Consider the following 18,771-nt stretch of genomic DNA (forward strand, 5'->3'; position numbering starts at 1 on the left):
GCTTTGGGGCGAGCTTAATAGAGGGAAAGGCTGTTAATACGCAGGATTATTTCAGCAAGAATTCACCTACAGAGATTAAAAAAAATATCTTTAAAGAGTAACATTTGCATTTCATATCATCATTGTTCTCCATTTTTGCAGATGCCTACAGAAGCAAAAAGGGATATCCCAATTGAGGGGGGGGGGGGGTAAATCCAAATTGAAGCTGTGGGGCTAGCTTGAAGGGATGGGATAGGGAGGGAGGGAATAGGTATAAAACATGGAAGGCCATGCATGAGTGTTATAGGGTCATAGACACGGTTCTCACTCCCTTCCTAACTAGTTTACTGGAAACTAGTTTAACGTGTAGTGAGAACGGTCGAAGCGATCTTCCAAACCGGTTCAGAAAACCACCACGCGATGTAGTTTTATAGATCGCTTCGCCTCGGTAAACTGGTTTTAGTGCACATGAGGACACAACCATTCTCCGGGAAGCGATCTTCGAACCTTTTGAGCGCGGTACTTCACACGACAGGTGTAGAATATGGAAAGCTATGGAAAGCCATCGCTGCCACAATTCGTATTGCTATACGTATAGTCAATTTCTTATACGTACAGGCATTTTTACTGTACGTACAGAAATTGTCCAATCAGAAGGCCCCTTTTTAGTATACGTACAGCGAGTTAACGCTGTACGTATACTAGTAAACTCTATACGTATACAAGTTAACTCTTGTACGTATACGAGTGAACTCTTGTACGTATACGAGTTAACTCTGTACGTATACGAGTTAACGCTGTACGTATACGAGTTTACTCTGTACGTATACTAGTGAACTCTTGTACGTACAGAGAATTGGCCAATCAGCTGCCGTCTTGCATAGTGATCATGCATGGAGCTCGGAAAATAGCTCGGAGAACAATAACACGTGTTTCAATTGGAGTTGTGATTGTAATTGTGAGCATACTGAATCTGCTGCGCCGCTAACTTGATTCTAGCGCGCGCGTGATATGTAGTCGTAAATCCCTGTAAAGTCGTAGCGGAGGTGGGACTTAACTGTTAAAAACTTGATATTTGTAGTTGTACGACCAGGAGAAATGGCTGAGCGATATCTTCGGCGATGTCGGTCGGTAATTCGTGACTGCTGTAGGCTGATGGCGACAGACAATATCAACAATGACACCGTCCAGTTTGTCAGGAACAAGTAACTATACCCTAACGGTAGCATACTTACGGTACTTATTACCACTCATTCAAACCTAACTCGGTCAGAGAGCTCCCGCCCGCAAAGCGGGCGGGAGCCTAGTCTTGAGGACGCAATGATGATGATTTTTAAAATAATTATGATGAAGAAGTATATTTCATTATTTTAAAAATCATCATCATTGCGTCCTCAAGACTAGCGGGAGCCCAGGACTAGGTCTAGGAGCTCACCGTGTATTCACCCATACTCACGGGATTAGGGTAGTCTTGAGGACGCAATGATGATGTTTTTTTTATATACTGTCATATAGCCTTATAGGCCTACTTCTTCAATGATGAAGAAGTATATGACAGTATATAAAAAAAAACATCATCATTGCGTCCTCAAGACTAGGATTAGGGTAGATTATGGTAAAAATATCTATAATCTAGCAAAATAAATTGTGAGAACAGAAATTATGCACTTACCACGATTATATTCATATACCGAGGTTTTTTACCTGACTGCTAAATAAGCACGAATGCCTGTGAACAAGCAACCAGGGGACCAACGGCTTAAGGTCCTCTCCGAGGGACCTGGTAATGAGGATAAATGCCTTACCAAAGGGCACTAGCGCACCACTTGGGAATCGAACCCGGGTCACCGGAATCCGAAACCCCCGCTCTACCGACTGAGCTATTCATGGATGAAGGTCTATCGTGGGGCAGTATCCTGACATCGAGGCACAGACTGGAGTGGAACCTAAAAACCCCCGAAAAGTTCTTTCGTGATACCTCTCCTAACTTAGTCCTAATTCTTTCAAAATTCATAACAAAATGGCCGATCGAGACTGCTAGATATTTTGACCATAATCTACTCTAGTCCCGTGAGTTTCCCTTTGAATTTGTCATTAACAAATTTTTTGTGAATATTTTGAACGAGCCAAGGTTTGATCTAGTTTCTCACTCTCACCTGACGGTGGACTGTAGTCGGTACTGTCTACTCATAAGAAGCAGCAGCTTCAGTTATTTTTTTTTTTGTAATTAATGTTTTATTTATCATTTTCATCAAAATATACATAACAAAACATTCATGATATAATGGATCACAGAAGTTCAGATGACGTTGTCATTTTGCATTTAGAATAACATGTCTAACATGCAAAATAGTATAAGAAAACAAATGTTTGTTTACAACAAAAGAATTCAGGTACTTGGCCTATAAAAAATAAACATAACAAAAACAGCCTTCTGCTTCATCACCTCTTTAAAGTATTCAGAATGATAGCCCACTTGCATTTCTTTTGTGGTATGGTATGTTCAACAGTTTCATATCATAAAAGAAAGTTACAAAAATGGGGGAGAGTAGGTTTAATTTGTCACATCGACATCTAACAATATATTGTTTACCTGACAGGAGCAGAAAGTTTAATACAAATATATTTCTGGCCTTTTGGGAATTCGGGGCTTATAGATAACAAAAAGAATATAGCTTCAGTTAGTATATCATGCCTCGGGATTTAGTCATACTGGCTGTAGGCCTACTTTGGTACTTATACCTACCCTTACCTGAACATTACCCTAATTGATTATGGTTGCCATGACAATAGGAAGTGTACCCTACATAGAAATCAGTTTTGAAATTAGAGGAATCAAAGCTAGTACTCTAGTGGGGGATTGCAAGAAACTTGCAATCAATTGCAAGTCTATTTTTGTTCCTAAATTAAACATATGCCTTGCAATTAATTGCTGCTCTGCTCCATGAAACAAGGAGAGTATATGAAGTGCTTAAGTTAAAAGTGATCAAACGACTGTAAAATTGCATCAGAATATTTGCGATTGATTGCAAATATTTTCTTGCAACACCCCCTAGGTAACATTAATTGCAATTCATATTTTACTTTACAAATCTGTTGAAAATATTGTCAGGGCATGATTGAAAATCAGATATATCAAGGAAAAGCTGTCAGCCATGTATCTGCTTCTGCAATTTACTTTTTCCTTTTTTTTTTCCTTTTTTTTTAAATTTCAGACTTGAAGCTGTGAAGAGAGCTGTCCAGCGTTCTGCAGGAAATCTCCTAAATGCCGAAATAGTAGCAGACCTTGTCAACGGTTTAGACCTTACGCTGGGGGAACTACAAGCTCCAGTGGATGGGGATGATGCAAGTCAGTTTATTTTTTTTATTATTATTATGAGGTTTGTGATCAATATGAAATGGAGTGTGATTTTTTTCTATTTCTATTTTTATGTGAATACTCATTAAACACCTGTTTATCATTTTAAACTATGGGTACTTTAGTACTCCCTGGGTATTTTCAAATCTTTCACTCACCAGGGGGGGGGGGTGCCCCCTGCAATTTACTTAACTACTTATTATGATATCTGCTTGTTTTAAAAGTTTGTTTCTGAACTCTTGAACAATATGCTAATCTCTGTCTGTGAATACTTGTATTTAGATATATTGGTAAATGTAACCTGAAATAGTTTTCAAATAGGTGAAGAAGTTCAATTTTTTTAGACAAATGTGTTTGTTATAGATCAATTTTATAATAGATTTTTTTTTATCCAATAAAATTTTGCTCTTCTTTTTTAAGCTAGGACAGAGAAAAATATAACATAATTTATATCTGCTGCTGTGAATTTAGGGGGAACATCGTACACTGCCCCTCTTGTCCAAGGGAATCGTGGTGCACCTAAATTTTGCATTTCTAGAGAGCAACTTCGGTTTTTAGTCGAGTGCCATTTCACCACCCCACAGATGGCGGAGATTTTTGGTGTTTCTGCAAAAACCGTTCACCGTCGATTGAAGTACGTACTACAGTAGCTAAGTTTTGAGGCTTAATTTTTTTTTATCCTGATAAATAGCATAAATTTTGATAATTGATGAATTCAATATTCATATCCCAATTTTCGCTGCTTTTTTAGGCAATCAAATACATCAAATTGAAAATCTTTGTGTACAGGAAAAGGTCATTGACTTTTCTTTTTTTTAAATTGCTATTGTAAAAGAGAAAATATCTTTCTACGATCTTTCTATGCTTATCAAGCTTCTGTGTACTTGTTTTTGCTGGATCAGTTATTTTCACACCCATATGACAGTAGCATATTTTTTTAGCACCAAAACATGCATTTAAAGTATAAAAAATTAATTATTTATATCTTTCTAAATTGTTTAACTTTGCCATTTGAAACATTTATTTTACTAAAATCATTATTCAGACAGATTTAGGGGTAAATGATAAGGGAGGACAAAATGACCGCTGTAAGAACAAATGTGGAACTGGGACCTGTCCCCCCCCCCTCCCACCTTTCATGTTTTTCAACAGCAACAGCTACAAAACAAATCAAACAATTAATTATTTTGGAATATACATTGTAATATATAACACACATAATATGCATATTCATAAGTAGTAAAGGTAGAATAATAAGAAACCATATTTACCTTTGTTTTTGTAATCTATGGGTCTCGTTTGCTCTGTTGCAACTTATATTATATGTCCCGAGTGACCCGTTTCTGTAACTTTCTCCGAGCTCAGCTCTATTTTTTCCTAAACTATTTTTAGCTATCGATGATTACACATTAATTATTTGTTAAGGGCCTATCCACAACAAGCATTTGCTTTACTTTAGGTCCATCCACTTTGAATCTGCATTTATATTGTAATCAATGCTTACTATTTAGGAATGAGTTATATGTTTTTTGTATTTTGATTGATTTGTGGAAAATATAATTAAATGAAAATGAAAAATGAAATATTCAAGCCATTGTCAATATTATACAAGAACATTTGATATTTTCTTACAATTTACAAGAAAAAAAATGCATATTGCATAATAAAATATTCAGCAAATTGAAAAGTGCATTTCAGTTTGTTCTACATAAGTTATTCTGATAAAGTACAGTTTCATGCACTTAGATTATGGCATATTTTTCGAATCAAAACTTTTTTATTGCGTACTCTCTGAATGATTAAGTTTCAGAATATGAACCTCTGATATAGCCAGGCACGTATGCAGGATTGAATTTGAATGGGAGGCCTAAGTTTGGTTTAAAAATTCTAAAGTTCCAGAATATTGCTTGACAAGCCAAAAAGAGAGAGAGAGAGAAAGTCTTTCCTTTCCCTACAGTGGCTTGACAATCTTACAAGCAAGCAAGCCAAAAACAAAACAAAAAAAGTCCTCACTATTTATTATCATGTTCTTATTTCATATCCACTTTTGGTGAAATTTTCAGCATTAGGCTTGTTTGAGTTTTCTATGTTTATTTGAATAAACTTTTTGTTGGGGTGGACTTACCCTTTAAATCTTGACAATATGTAGGCCTATAGTGCCCATCATCAATGAATTTCATCAAACAGGACTGAGTGGCTCATTAATATTGGTTATATATAAAAGGCTTTTCCATATCTTTTTCATTTCTGCAGGGAATTTGACATAGGAAGGGTGAGATCTTACTCGGCCATGTCTGACAATGAGTTGGATGAGGTCATCATCGAAATTTTGCGTGGAAACACCCGACTTGGGCCCAACGCAGTCATGGCACGTCTGCGTGGAAGAGGAATTATGGTTCAACGACAGCGTGTGAGGGACAGCATGTTGAGGACTGACCCTGAGGGAGCTGCTGAGAGGGCGATGAGGCCACAACTGTATCGAAGGAGGTATCGAGTTGCAGGTCCTAACTCCCTGTGGCACTTGGATGGCAACCACAAATTAATCAGGTATTGTTGAAGGATTGAAATGTCCATCAGAAAAAATACATTTTGAAGCTTTACAAAATCATACTAGTGGCATATCTTAATGGGGGAGCACTTGGGACTGGCATCTCTTAAAGGGAAAAATTGGTCATAACATGTTCGTGTAAATATGTAGAACTAGCTGGAAAACTTCCCCCCTCCCTTTCCTTCTCTGTGATAGGAATTCTGGGATCAATTGATCCCTTAAGAGTTTTTTTTTCCCATTTCTTTGTCAGAGAACTTTTGTTGAATGAATTGGTCCCCCCAAAAGCGGGATAACTGCCTCTGCCCATCAAAGGTGGGTGCCGAATGCATTATATATATATATGTTTTTCATCCGACCTTTCCACTTCTCATTACCGCAATATCTGAAGAATCATTTGAAGGAGGAACTTCAAACTAGGAGTTGGGATGTATCCCAATAGAAAGATGAAGTGATCGAATTCGGGGGTGATAAGTCAAGAGGTCAGATGTCAAAGGTCAATTTACATGGACTATAGGTTTTTGACTTTGTTGTCATGATATCTCAAGAACTTCGTAAACTGAGTATTTAAAAGTCATTACTAGTAGATTTATTTTTCACCATAGAAATATGCATTGAGATTTTATGAAAATAGAGAGGTATTTAGGGATGGTAGGTAAGATAAAATGGTATTTATTATAACAAAACGTCTCAATGGCAGGCAAAAGACTAAATTGTAGAGATGTACAATTATAAAGTGAAATGCAAGTAAAGATAATATAAACATACTAAACATACTAGGTTAAGCAGACTAATAATATTGAAAAAAAATATTCATCAGGTTCCACTTCCCGTAGTAAAAGCCAAATTCAACACGAGGACACTTACATTTACAACTTCAATAAACTCATGTATGCAGCCAGGAGTTATAACCACTCATGCATTTCAAAGCATCCCCCTAACATAGCTGAGCATGCAGAACAACACACAAACATCCTCACTCATGCTAACACTAACAAAACCTGACACGTCCCCCACCCCAATAAAGCAGACACCCACTGAACAGTCTTACAGCCACAGAAAACCATTACATACACACAACCACTGGCACTCTCTACCAATCCCCCCCCCCCAAAAAAAATAATAAAGCAGGGGCCCTGCATAGCCCCCCCCCCCCCCCATTCATGGGTCTAGTTCATAAAACCTGGACATAAGAGTAATCCAGTATCACTGAACATCCTGTGCATATTTCAGGTCACATGACCAAGGTCAAAGGTCATTTAGATCAATGAACTTGGCCATGTTGGAGGTACTTGTTGAATTACTATCATATCTCTATAAGTGTATTGGTCTAGTTCATTAAACATGGACATAAGAGTAACCAAGTAGCCCTGAACAACTTGTGCGAGTTTCAGGTCACATGACCAAGGTCAAAGGTCGATGAATGTGTTGTTTATGTAACTCTGTAAGTGCATTGGTCTAGTCCATAAAACTTTAACATAAGAGTCATCAATTGTCACTGAACATCTAATGCGAGTTTCAGGTCACATGACCAAAAGTCATTTGTAGTCATTGAACTTTGGCCATTTTAGAGGTAATTATTAGATTTTGTTCATAACTTTCAAAGTTTATAGATATAGTGGATATGCCAAAGTGGACATTTTCCAAAAATTTATATTGGCTCTATTTCATATCTGGATCAAATTTTTCTATCAAAACTCATATGGAATTTCATAAATACAAAAGGGGAACATGATTAGCTACAATTTTTTTTTCTTATGCATCCCCTTATAGGAGAATCTAAACCATACAATAACTTCTATACATTGGACTAGATGTATTGTCTTTCACTTAATTCAATTTAACAGAAAACTATTGCTTGTTTTTTAAAATTTTCTTTTGGATAATCTAAAGTTAATCATTTTACTTCATATCAAACAAAAATTTTTAAATATAAGTTCATTTTACGTTGCCCGTTAGTGGATATTTTTGATATCACTCCGTAACCGTCACTCCGTAACCAGGTATGGGTTTACATTTTAATTAATTATCAATGAAATGATACACCAATTTTTTAATGTAATGCAGTACATTAAAGCTAGAACATAGAATCCAATTGATAAATCAAGATTATGATAGCAATTCAAAATTCACAGAGTTTGAGCAATATGTTTTTCCTCAAATATGCTTGTCCATGTCCGTAATATCCGTAACCATGTTTATGAATATAATGTGTCTCATCAGTTCAGTGGATCACAATAACAAATGTTATTATTCTGAAAAGTGGGTTTCAGCAACTACTGTCAGGTACCATTTCTTTGCAAGTAACAATTCAAATATGGCCGATATCTTTGACTGAATGCAAAAAAGTTCCGTAACCGTGGAACTGCCCATATAGGGGTAATCAAGTATCACTAAGAAGTTTTAGGTCACATGATCAAGGTCAAATGTAAATGAAATTAGTATTATATCATTATATGAATGGTGTTTTTGTGAATAATTATTTTATAGTAGTTTTCAAAGTCATTACTGCTGCTATATTGAATCGTGTGATGCAGGTGAGACCGCCAGAGGCGTTCCACTTATTTGTGGTAGAGAGGGGTGGATTCGGGATGGTTATTTGAATTGTATTTCAGACTTTTGGTTTCTGGGTTTTTGGAATTAATATTTCTTTGCATTCTGCATTGCTTATGTTAAGTGGCTATGTTGATAAAACATTTCAGGACATTTTGTTTATGAAAAGTTTCACTTGGACTTCGGAATTGCATGTTTTTTTTTCAGGGGGGGGGGGTTAAATTAATCGTTGTAAATAAATCAAGGATTTGCTTTTAACGGAAAGAAATTGTTTTAAGTATATTGATATACTTATATATCTAATTAAATATGCTGGTAAGCAAGTCTTTTTTTCTTTTAATAATTTGCATTTTCATGATTCAACTTGAGATTAAAAAATATGTAAAAGAAAACTTTGTAAAGTAGTGTTTACTTCATTTATTGTACCCTTCAGGTGGAGAGTAGTTATTCATGGAGCTATCGATGGCTTCAGCCGACTTCTCATCTTTCTTGCTGCATCAGACAATAACAGGGCTGAGACTGTTTTGAATGCATATGTAGAAGCTGTGTCAACATATGGGCTCCCTTCAAGAGTTCGTTGTGACTTTGGAGGGGAAAACAACGATGTGTGCTCCTTGATGGAAGTTATCCGTGGAGGAGGTCGGGGGAGTGCACTAAGGGGTACAAGTACCCACAATCAGCGAATTGAGAGATCCTGGGTTGACATGTGGTGTGGAGTCACAAATCTGTACTATGACTTATTTTCCTTTCTGGAAGCAGAAGGACTGTTGAATGTAGATGATGCTGTACAGATTTGGGCATTACATTATATTTACCTACCCAGGATCAACCAAGACCTGAAACTATTCATAGGCCAGTGGAACAATCACGGTTTGCGTACCGAAGGGAGCAAAACACCACTGCAATTGTTTGTAGGCCATGTTCTGCGGTTGCAAGGCAGCAACCATACTGCGATCCAGGATATGTTTGGTGTTCCATTAGAGCATGCTGAACGGCCTCCACCTGAAGGGATGGACTTTGCAGATCTTGTTGAGGTGCCTGCAACGGCCCTTCCTCTTAGTATAGAGCGCCACGAACAACTGATGCAGCTGGTTGATCCCCTGGACACTAGTGACCCATTTGGTATATCCTTGTACACAAGGACTTTAGCTTTTGTACAAAATCTATAAGTAGAGGTAGGCTATAGAGGGGTGAAAAAGCATCGATGTTTAGGAATCAGATTTTATCTCATTTGTAGTAGACTTTTGCCTAATTGATATGATGCCATTTTACGTAATTAGGTGCAAATTGAGACAATACGGGCCAAAAAAAATTGAGGGGGACATGGCCTAAAAAGTGGTGAGTCATTCCCTGTTTAAAACAGAAAAAGTTCAACTTGTACTTGCATGCTATAAAAATTGATAACTTTAGATTTGCATGACAGTCAAATTAAATAAACTATAAAGTTGTTTAATGATGATCTCATAGATAAATTAAAGTCCTTCCAAATTGAATTATTACGTGTTTGAAACGGATGAAATTTCTACCAAATTGGTTGGGAAAACATATACTTTATTTAGAGAAATACATTCACTAGCTTTTTTATTAATGATATGTTGCATATTTCAATAAAGGCAGAATAAGAGCTATGAAAAAAGGAAGGGTTGTCCTTTTATGTGTAAACTATTTAAAGTCATTTAAAACTATTCGAAATGGCTCTTAGTTTATGTAAAATTATTAATAAACAGACCATTGTAACTGCATTATGCATCTCCATTGAAACATACAATTTTGTATATTTATCTCTCCTATGACTTTGGGCCAATGACATTTTTACCAAGTTTCTAATTGAATTGTCTTTAAATGACATATCAACTATCACAAATTTTGAAACTCTATTTCTCGAGTGTTTCTTGAAATACTAGTATTGCAATCGCATGAGTTCCTCCTGAATCCTACTCCTGATATTCTAGAAATTGAAATCTGTGATCTTGACCAGGGATGCCAATCTCCCAGAATATGTACGAAGACAGAAATCAGAATGTGAATAAGCAAACAACTGTCCCAAATGTTATTTGCATGATAGAATGCGTGTTGATAACAAATATATACGCTTGGCCATTCATTGTGGACATGAGCATTGAATTTACAAAAAAATACACATCTATATTTCAGGTTGTAGGCATTTTGTTACCCAGATCATCAAAGCATGCTCATGTCCAGTGGATTAATTGTATTTTTCACGCTGTGCCTTTAGTATTCCAGAATTTGATTGTTTTTGCGAATTCATGCATTTAAAAAAACATTTGCAGGATTTTTACAGAAACATTACATATTTCTGGATCAGCATTCTATAAGATGTAGTATGTACATATCTTTTTGATTGTGATAATAAAAATAGTAATTCTTATAAAGTGCTTTTACAGATATCTGATCAGATGGTTGTTGCATTTCTGTAATAAGTGAATGATTTGAGACATGTCCACCAACCTTGTGCTACTTTTGTTAAGGAAACGGCTAATCTAATTTTATCTAGTTTTGACTGAGGTACAAGTATGTTTAAGCACAGAAAAGTGGTGAAGTTACAGAGATTCAAGCTACAACCACCCAAGGCCAGATTTTGAACAGATCCATAAGGAATAAAAACTATCAACATTTATCATTCCATATTAATTCATTATTAGCCTGGTTTGACCCTTACAATTTTGATGTTGGTTAATGCGGGTCTCAATGGGTCAAACAGCAACAACTCAACAATTGCTTTGGAATGACAGAGTGAGTAGATACTAGGGATGTATTTGAGGCCGGCAGTTCCGAGTCACAAGGCTGCTAGATAAAAAAAATATTTCCCGTAGCCTTTGCACACGGGACTTGGACCATGGCCGAGACCAGTAAATTTTGGCCTCGAGGCCGCCCTCGAATGCATCTCTGGGAGATACCATGATAAGAAGCTTTTTTGTTTGACTTAACATGCTTGAATGGTCTTCTTTGAAGTGAGGTATCAACCATAGCAATAGAGCAAAATGTTAAATTAGTCTGTTATAATTGAGCAAGGTGCCACTTGGAGAAGGAGAAATTTTCATATAGTGCCTCTAGACCAGTTTTCTACGCTGAATATGAATATATGAGGTAAACAGGCTGTATCCTAAAAATTAACCTGTGAGGGCGCTTTTTTGAAAGTAGCCGCCGAATTTTCATAAAATTTGAATATTCGTACATAGATTTTGACACAAGCATCCAATTGCCATGAAATTAGTGTCATATGAAAGCCAATTAAATTTCCTACAATTTGATACTATTTTGGGGGGGATAGGTAGGTCATTTGGCTGAGATTTCAAGTAGAAAACTGCATTTTTTGTAATTTTTCCCCAAAATTGAAAATTTTGCAAATACATGAATTTACATATTTAAAGTATTACTCTCTACTCAGGGACATGAGATATTTCAATTTTACTGAACACCCTGAAACTGCATGTCCTTTTGCATAATGTCAGTTATCGACACATTTTTGCTTGCTGATGCGTAAAAAAATGTGGTAACATGTGGAAAAGTTAGTATCAGAGTATACAGCAAGGTTCACTTCATGAACTCTATCAAAAACAAAGTCCCATCATTTGTTGTTTTAGAGATACACACAATGAAAGGTGTGAAAATATTGTGCTGTGTAATGTCAGTTACCGCGAAAATGCCCATTTGTAAGCTCACACATAAATGGTATCATTGTGCTCTCCATCAGAATGGAAAGCCCATAAACTGCTCTTTGTAGGTTTTATATGGAAAATATGGCACAAAAAGTGTTTACGTATTTTTCTTTCTGAGTGTATTGCTTCCCCTCCCCCCCCCAAAAAAAAAAAAACCTATTTTTATTATAACTTTGTATGAAGTTTTGTATGAAACTTGTAATGGGCAATCCACTGTTATTTTTCACAATATTGGCTACTATTTTTTTTTTTTTTTTTTTTTTTGGTGTTTATAACTAATGCATACTTTTGGCAAATGTTCAAAATATGCTATTTTCAATAATATTTTAAGAATAATGCTATTTTTTATTCTGCGGTGATGTATATACACCTTTTCAGTGAAACCTGCCATAAATCTAATAACATGTCATATGGTGAACATATTTACCTATGTAAATTGTTAATAACTGCAATTTATTGCTCTATTGATATACATGTATCTTATCAGACAAAAGTGAAATTATGCATTTCTCCACTGATTTGTATGTCCACATAAGGTACATGTAGTTGAAAATGGAGCTACAACAGTACAATATATCAAAATAAACAGTGCATTTTAGGTCACCAGAGGAAGAGCAAGTTATTTAATTATTATTTTGTTCTTGTCATCATTTATCCTTGTGCAAGGTGGGCCTCAATATATGAGGATGGGAAGTCCATGTGAATTGAAGTGTTAAATGTTATACTGGAAAGAAAGACATTACAATTTTGTACACATGGTCACTGTGTAAGATGATGTTTAAGTCAATTAAAATCTCATATATATGATCTCTGCAAACATGAGGCTAAAAATAAAAATAAAAAACAATGTGTAAAAAGTAACACAGAATTTACGTTATTTTTATGATTGATGAAAGATTGAATGTCAAAGTAGTATTGTATGATTAAAAAAAAAAATAATGTTTGCTTTTGTGGGAGTTTGTGAGTTGGCTCATGTGATTGGTGAAAAGAATGACTGATGATATGTGGAATGGTTGCTTTTTAATAATTATAGCTATTCAATATACAGTGGTGCTCAAAAGTTCATGAACCCTACCAGAAAATGTATTTCAAGTCATCAATTTATTTTCAATTTTTGTAATTTTTTATTTAATAGTAAATACAGGTAATAAGCATAAAACTTGTGTACTCAACACACATTACCAATACATGCATCTTTTGTTAGGGTTTATTAACTTTCAAGCACAACTGTTTCATAGATACAATTAGATATTGCCCTTTGTCAGGAGGGGAGTGGGAAAAATCTGCTTTTGGGTATCAACAGCCAAAATTTATTTTTGTACGGCTAGAGAGTATGAAATCAACTTGAAACAACTGTATGCGGGATTAGTGGTCAATAGTTACAATGTCATTGGGGGGGATGTCAAGGGGTTCAACCACCCCCCCCCCCAATCTGAGGCCAGAAAAAAGATGGACAGACAAGTAATTTCTCACCTCGTTGTGGCTGCATGGGGGTTATTACAAATCTCTCGCCTAGCCTAACAGGGCTGGGGGGTGCTCGAGCCCCCTCCCCCATAATTTTATCAAATAGAATGAAAAAAAAAGATAGACAGGAAAAGAGAAGAAAAAAGGGTAAAGTATTAAGCTACTTTTTAGACTTTGAGCGCTGGGAACCTATTCCCTTTTCAAAATTCTTTTATTAAGCAAAAATTTTCTAGCTCGCATATCTTAAAGAGAATGGTGTCTCATTTGCGTAATTTTCTGCCCACTATTTTTTTTCTTCTTTCTATGCAACAAAGGGTACGTCCATTCATCCTTAATCACACATCATTTAACTCATCTATAATATTCTACATAAAATAATATAGGCCTAATTCAGGCAGATTATTATTGATAAAATTTAAACGATATATTTCAGGAATGATAATTGAGCTCTGTAGAAAAGAGTCGGTGGATACTATTCACCGATTTGTCACCCCTAACGATCAGGGGAGGAGAAAAGGAAATCAGGGTCATCCCGATAGCTAGAAGGCCCGATAGGCCGCGGTTCCAATACAGCGAAGGCCAATATAGACTGCAGGTTCGATAGACCGAATCATGGACGTAAATCACTGGGGGGACAGGGGGACGTGTCCCCCCTACCAAAAATAGTAGGGGGACACTATATCAAATATCCCCCTACTTTTTCGGTCTTTTATGATGGAGAAAAATGCATCATTTACATTCGAAATACATGTATTTTGGACTAAATGACCTTACATTTTGGGTGAAAACCTTTTTTTTTTTTTTGCTTGTCAAATTTTTCAGAGTGAATAAAATCAGATGAGGGGAAGACTTGGAAAATAAAAAGATTCTTTCATGTCACTATATAAAATTTTCGCTTGCGCTTCGCGCTCACATTGCCTGTTAGGTCATTTTTCAATATGGTGCTTGAATATCAAGTTTGGAAGTCAATACAATTATACATTTCACCTCGGAAATCGAACTTTCATTATTTTGTGTGATTTACAAACTGATTTTTAAAAGCGTTCTGTAAAAGAGACAGCTTTATGGTCTGAATATTGACATTTAGTCGCACTGAGCGCTCGCAAAATTAGATTTATTCAGTACCTATTATTTTTGTGTATTTCATTTAGTTTGAGAAATATCCCTTTTCAAGTCTGATTGTCAAAACGTAGCGAATAGCGCTACTTGCATTTTGATTGGCGATTTATGTATTTCTCAATATTGATTTTCATGACAGTTTATCAAAGAATTTGGCTCGCGATTTGCGCTCGCATTAATGGTTAAAAATATTTTAACTGATGCATCATATTCATAATTCCAAAAATGCTTGAAATGTCCAGTTTTCAAGCCATAATATCATCCAATTTCTCGCCCTCATTATGCATTGATAAATAAGATATTAATCTAATGATTAAATTGTCCATTTTGTTTCATCTCGCGCTTAGCAAGAGAAATAGGAAGATAGTCATCATTTTCATATATGACTTGTCCTAAGGATGTCCAAAAACTCAAATAATAGTAAAAAAAATTTCCTACAAAGTGCTTGAAATACATAGCTGAAATAGATAGATCGGAATTTCAAATAGTTTAAGCTCGCGCTTCGCGCTCGCTGATAGATTTCAATTCTGAATCTGAAACACGCGCATGTTTATTCAGATATTTAACTTGTTCTCTATTTAAACCATTATCCAGTTTCATATCACAATATCAAAAGTTTTCTGCTCGCGCTTTGTGCTCGCATTATTAATGTAGAAATATCCCCTCATCCTTTTCATGATTTACAAAAACATGAGTAGAGTGTCCCGTATTTAGGTCTAAATCTCGATTTTTTTTTTCTGCTCATGCTTCCCTTGCATAAATTGTTTAGTACCAGGGGGGGGGGGCGGTGGGGGCAGTCGCCCCCCCCCCAAAAAAAAAAACGTCCCCAAAAAGAAGGGAAAAAGAGAGGAGAAAAGGAAAAGCGAAGGGAGGAAAGGGAAGAAAGGTAGCTTTGTGTGTTTTTCTTTTTATTCTTCCTTTTTTTCTCAAAAACGAAACTCCTTCATTCTTGCTCTAAATTTAGTTGTATGAATTTTGCTTCCGCGCTGTGCGCGGTTAAATGACAATATTGCAGTTCTCCTTTGTTTCCCTCACCCTTTCTCTAACCCTGTTTTTCCACCTCGGCTATATGTGTTTCTTGCCAGTTAAAGTTCAAATGTATACATTAGGGCATGGAATTTAATAGAGAAAGGTTAGGCCGAAGTATATCTTTTTGAAGTTGTCTTTTTTTTTATAAATTGATCGCGCAACTTCTGGTCGGGTCGGCTCCGGGAGGGTAAAATCTTTATATCAATATCTGCCGTCACCTCCATATAGGCAATACTTTTCAGCTCATTACTAAACAACCATAATTTGGGGGGAAACAGGTTCCTAATTTAAAAAGGGGAAGGTATAAAATTCGTCGTAATAAATAAAATAAAAAATTACAATATTTGTTATCAAATTCTATTAAACTTCATGTCATTTCCCTGCACATTTATTTCCTGTCCTGTTTTGCGCCCTCAGTTTGAAATTGTGAATGACACTTAAGTTTCTTTATCATTTCAAATGGAGCGCATCAGGATAAGTCAAAGAAATTATACATCATCCTGTTTTATATAATTTCATTAAATCAAAGAAGTTTCAACTTCGTTGAAAGCTACTCGGGGGGGGGGGGGGGGGGGGGGGCTGAGTTGAGTCGGGGGTACATACCCCATCCTCCTGGCTTTTAAGCAGGGCGGCCTTGATGGTATATATCTATAGCACCCCATCCCACCCACCCCCCCCCCCTCCTCCTCCACCAACACATATGTGAGTTATAATGAGGAAGAGAGGCGATACGAGCCAAAGAAATTCTATACACCTTTTGTTTGTGAAAAACAATTTTTGTTGATTTACTTTGTTTAGTTTTATGCGAATACAAGGGTAATAAATCACTTCAAACAAAATTAAACATGCTAAGAACTTAGTTGTAACTCCACACAATTCATATTTTAGCCCATTGTTGGACATCAAACAAGTATAACTTGTAGCTGCATTACCATAGCATAATAGGAAGTGCACAAAATATGTGAATTATGGACCATGACTTTGTGTGAATTGAACGCTGTAATTTTACATTAAAATGAGGGGCGTCTTATGAGACGTTTTCTTTTTTTAAACGTGTTTAGTTATATTAGATATTGAATGCAAGGTATCAATCTATTCCGGAGAACCCACTTTTTCTTTTGAGCCCAAAATATTCAACTTTTCTTTATTTATTTGACCCTTACTATAGGGCACATACGGTTAATTCATCCGCGCGCAAAGCATGCCGGACAGGCGTAAGTAAAGATCACATGACAAAAATAATTCATTTAAGATAGAAAAAAATGTTTGTATATCAAATATAAATGATAGAAACAATGTCATGTTCATACTCATTCATAATTAAGGCCTGTGGAGAGGCTAGACTGCATTTTTTTATTTCATTCTAATTATTATCACCTACAATACAATAATAATAAATATCCAAGTTCTTTGGAAGCGCATAGAGACATTATTCATAATGTGATATGCGCTATATATTATTATTATTATTATTATTATTATTATTATTATCATTATTACAATGTAGTTCTGGTTTTCTGGCGATGAACTGCCAGAAATTATGGTTAGTCTTATATCAGGCCATTTAACTTTTAAATTGAGCTGGGCAAGTATTTAACATATCAAGTCTTAACGTACTGTTAATTGTTACTAATGTCAGTGAATTAAAGCAAAATCTATCGTGGGATTGATTTTTGATGAGCTATGATTTAATACGTGAGTCAATGTGGGTCTGTAATACTCAGGTGAGCCCCAGAGTACTGCGAACAGAGTTATTTATTTACTACTCTGACTGCGAAGTGTTGCTGCCCTCTACGTCCCTTCTTGGCGTATACCATTCTTTTCGTGAATGCATGGTAGGGCACATGAGAGTAATTCATCTGTACTGCACGCAAATTGTGCAACGAGTCTGTTTTTGCAGACTGTATTCGCTTCATTTACAGGAGAAGAATGTAATTGCGAGCCAAAAGCTGGATTTTCCAATTCCCTTTAAAATCATAAACAATGGATTATTATTCTTCAGAGCAAGAACGTATAATAGTGAGATAGACTGCTTAACTTTAAGGACGATCACATACTCTAAGGGAGTCTAAGAAGTGAGGATTTTAAAGAAAATCCATGGTAATTTCTTCAATTTTTCATACATTTTGGTCTCGGTCCGGGGAAATCATGTAATACATAAAAAACCCTGTTTGAAAAATAATAATTGAGTCAAATAACCGGCCATTTGATTTTTCCAGAAAATCATGACAGAGATCGACCAAAAGTTTGGGTATGTTTTTATTAGTTAGCATGAACAAACTCTAAAAACCTTCCATTTTTATAGAGAAATCGTTTTTACCCCCTATTAAAGTTATGACGATTTTTAAATGGTGCAATTGGCACTTTACACGATCAAGCACTTGGTCGGAAATGGTCGGGGTAAAATTGGTGTTTCGGCTTGGTCAGGCTTGATCGAGTTGCTCAGATCGCCATGGGAACCTAGCATTAGTGATATCGGGCCCTTGGTAAAGGGATTACAGAAGTCTTGGTCCCCTTCCTCATCGAAGACCTTTCCTACTTTCCCATCCTTTCAGATGGAAATCCCATTTCAGATGCTCTAGATTAATTTTTTCCATAGGATGATTTATGTCGAGTTTGAATTTAAATTTCATTCACTGAACTTCATTGATACAAGTATAAATATTTGGTTGGAGAAAAAAATACTGTTATACATACCACTTTTTCAAAGTCGATATTACGAAAAAATGACAATTTAAACATAAACAAATAAATTATTAATGTAGTATGCATAGAGTAAATGTCAAACTATATACTTTTATCTAAAAATTATGATTTTTAAGCTATGGAAAGCCATCGCTGCCACAATTCGTATTGCTATACGTATACTCAATTTCCTATACGTAGAGGCATTTTTACTATACGTACAGAAATTGTCCAATCAGAAGGCCCCTTTTTAGTATACGTACACTCTGTACGTATACTAGCTAACGCTGTACGTAAACGAGTTAACGCTGTACGTATACGAGTTAACGCTGTACGTATACTACACACAAAAAACTGAG

The 18,771-nt window shown here is 35.9% G+C and overlaps 1 protein-coding gene across 1 annotated transcript; it reads left to right on the top strand.

The window, feature by feature from the left end:
• Window positions 1-2,208: 2,208 nt before the first annotated feature.
• Window positions 2,209-16,913, top strand: LOC135157642 (uncharacterized). The gene is made up of 2 exons (XM_064114010.1): window positions 2,209-5,884; window positions 8,869-16,913. The coding sequence occupies exons 1-2, from the start codon at window positions 5,628-5,630 to the stop codon at window positions 9,602-9,604; spliced, it is 993 nt and encodes a 330-aa protein (XP_063970080.1). The 5' UTR covers window positions 2,209-5,627; the 3' UTR covers window positions 9,605-16,913.
• Window positions 16,914-18,771: the final 1,858 nt, after the last annotated feature.

This window comes from Lytechinus pictus, chromosome 19 (genome assembly GCF_037042905.1).
Source record: "Lytechinus pictus isolate F3 Inbred chromosome 19, Lp3.0, whole genome shotgun sequence".
NCBI classification, from domain to species: domain Eukaryota; kingdom Metazoa; phylum Echinodermata; class Echinoidea; order Temnopleuroida; family Toxopneustidae; genus Lytechinus; species Lytechinus pictus.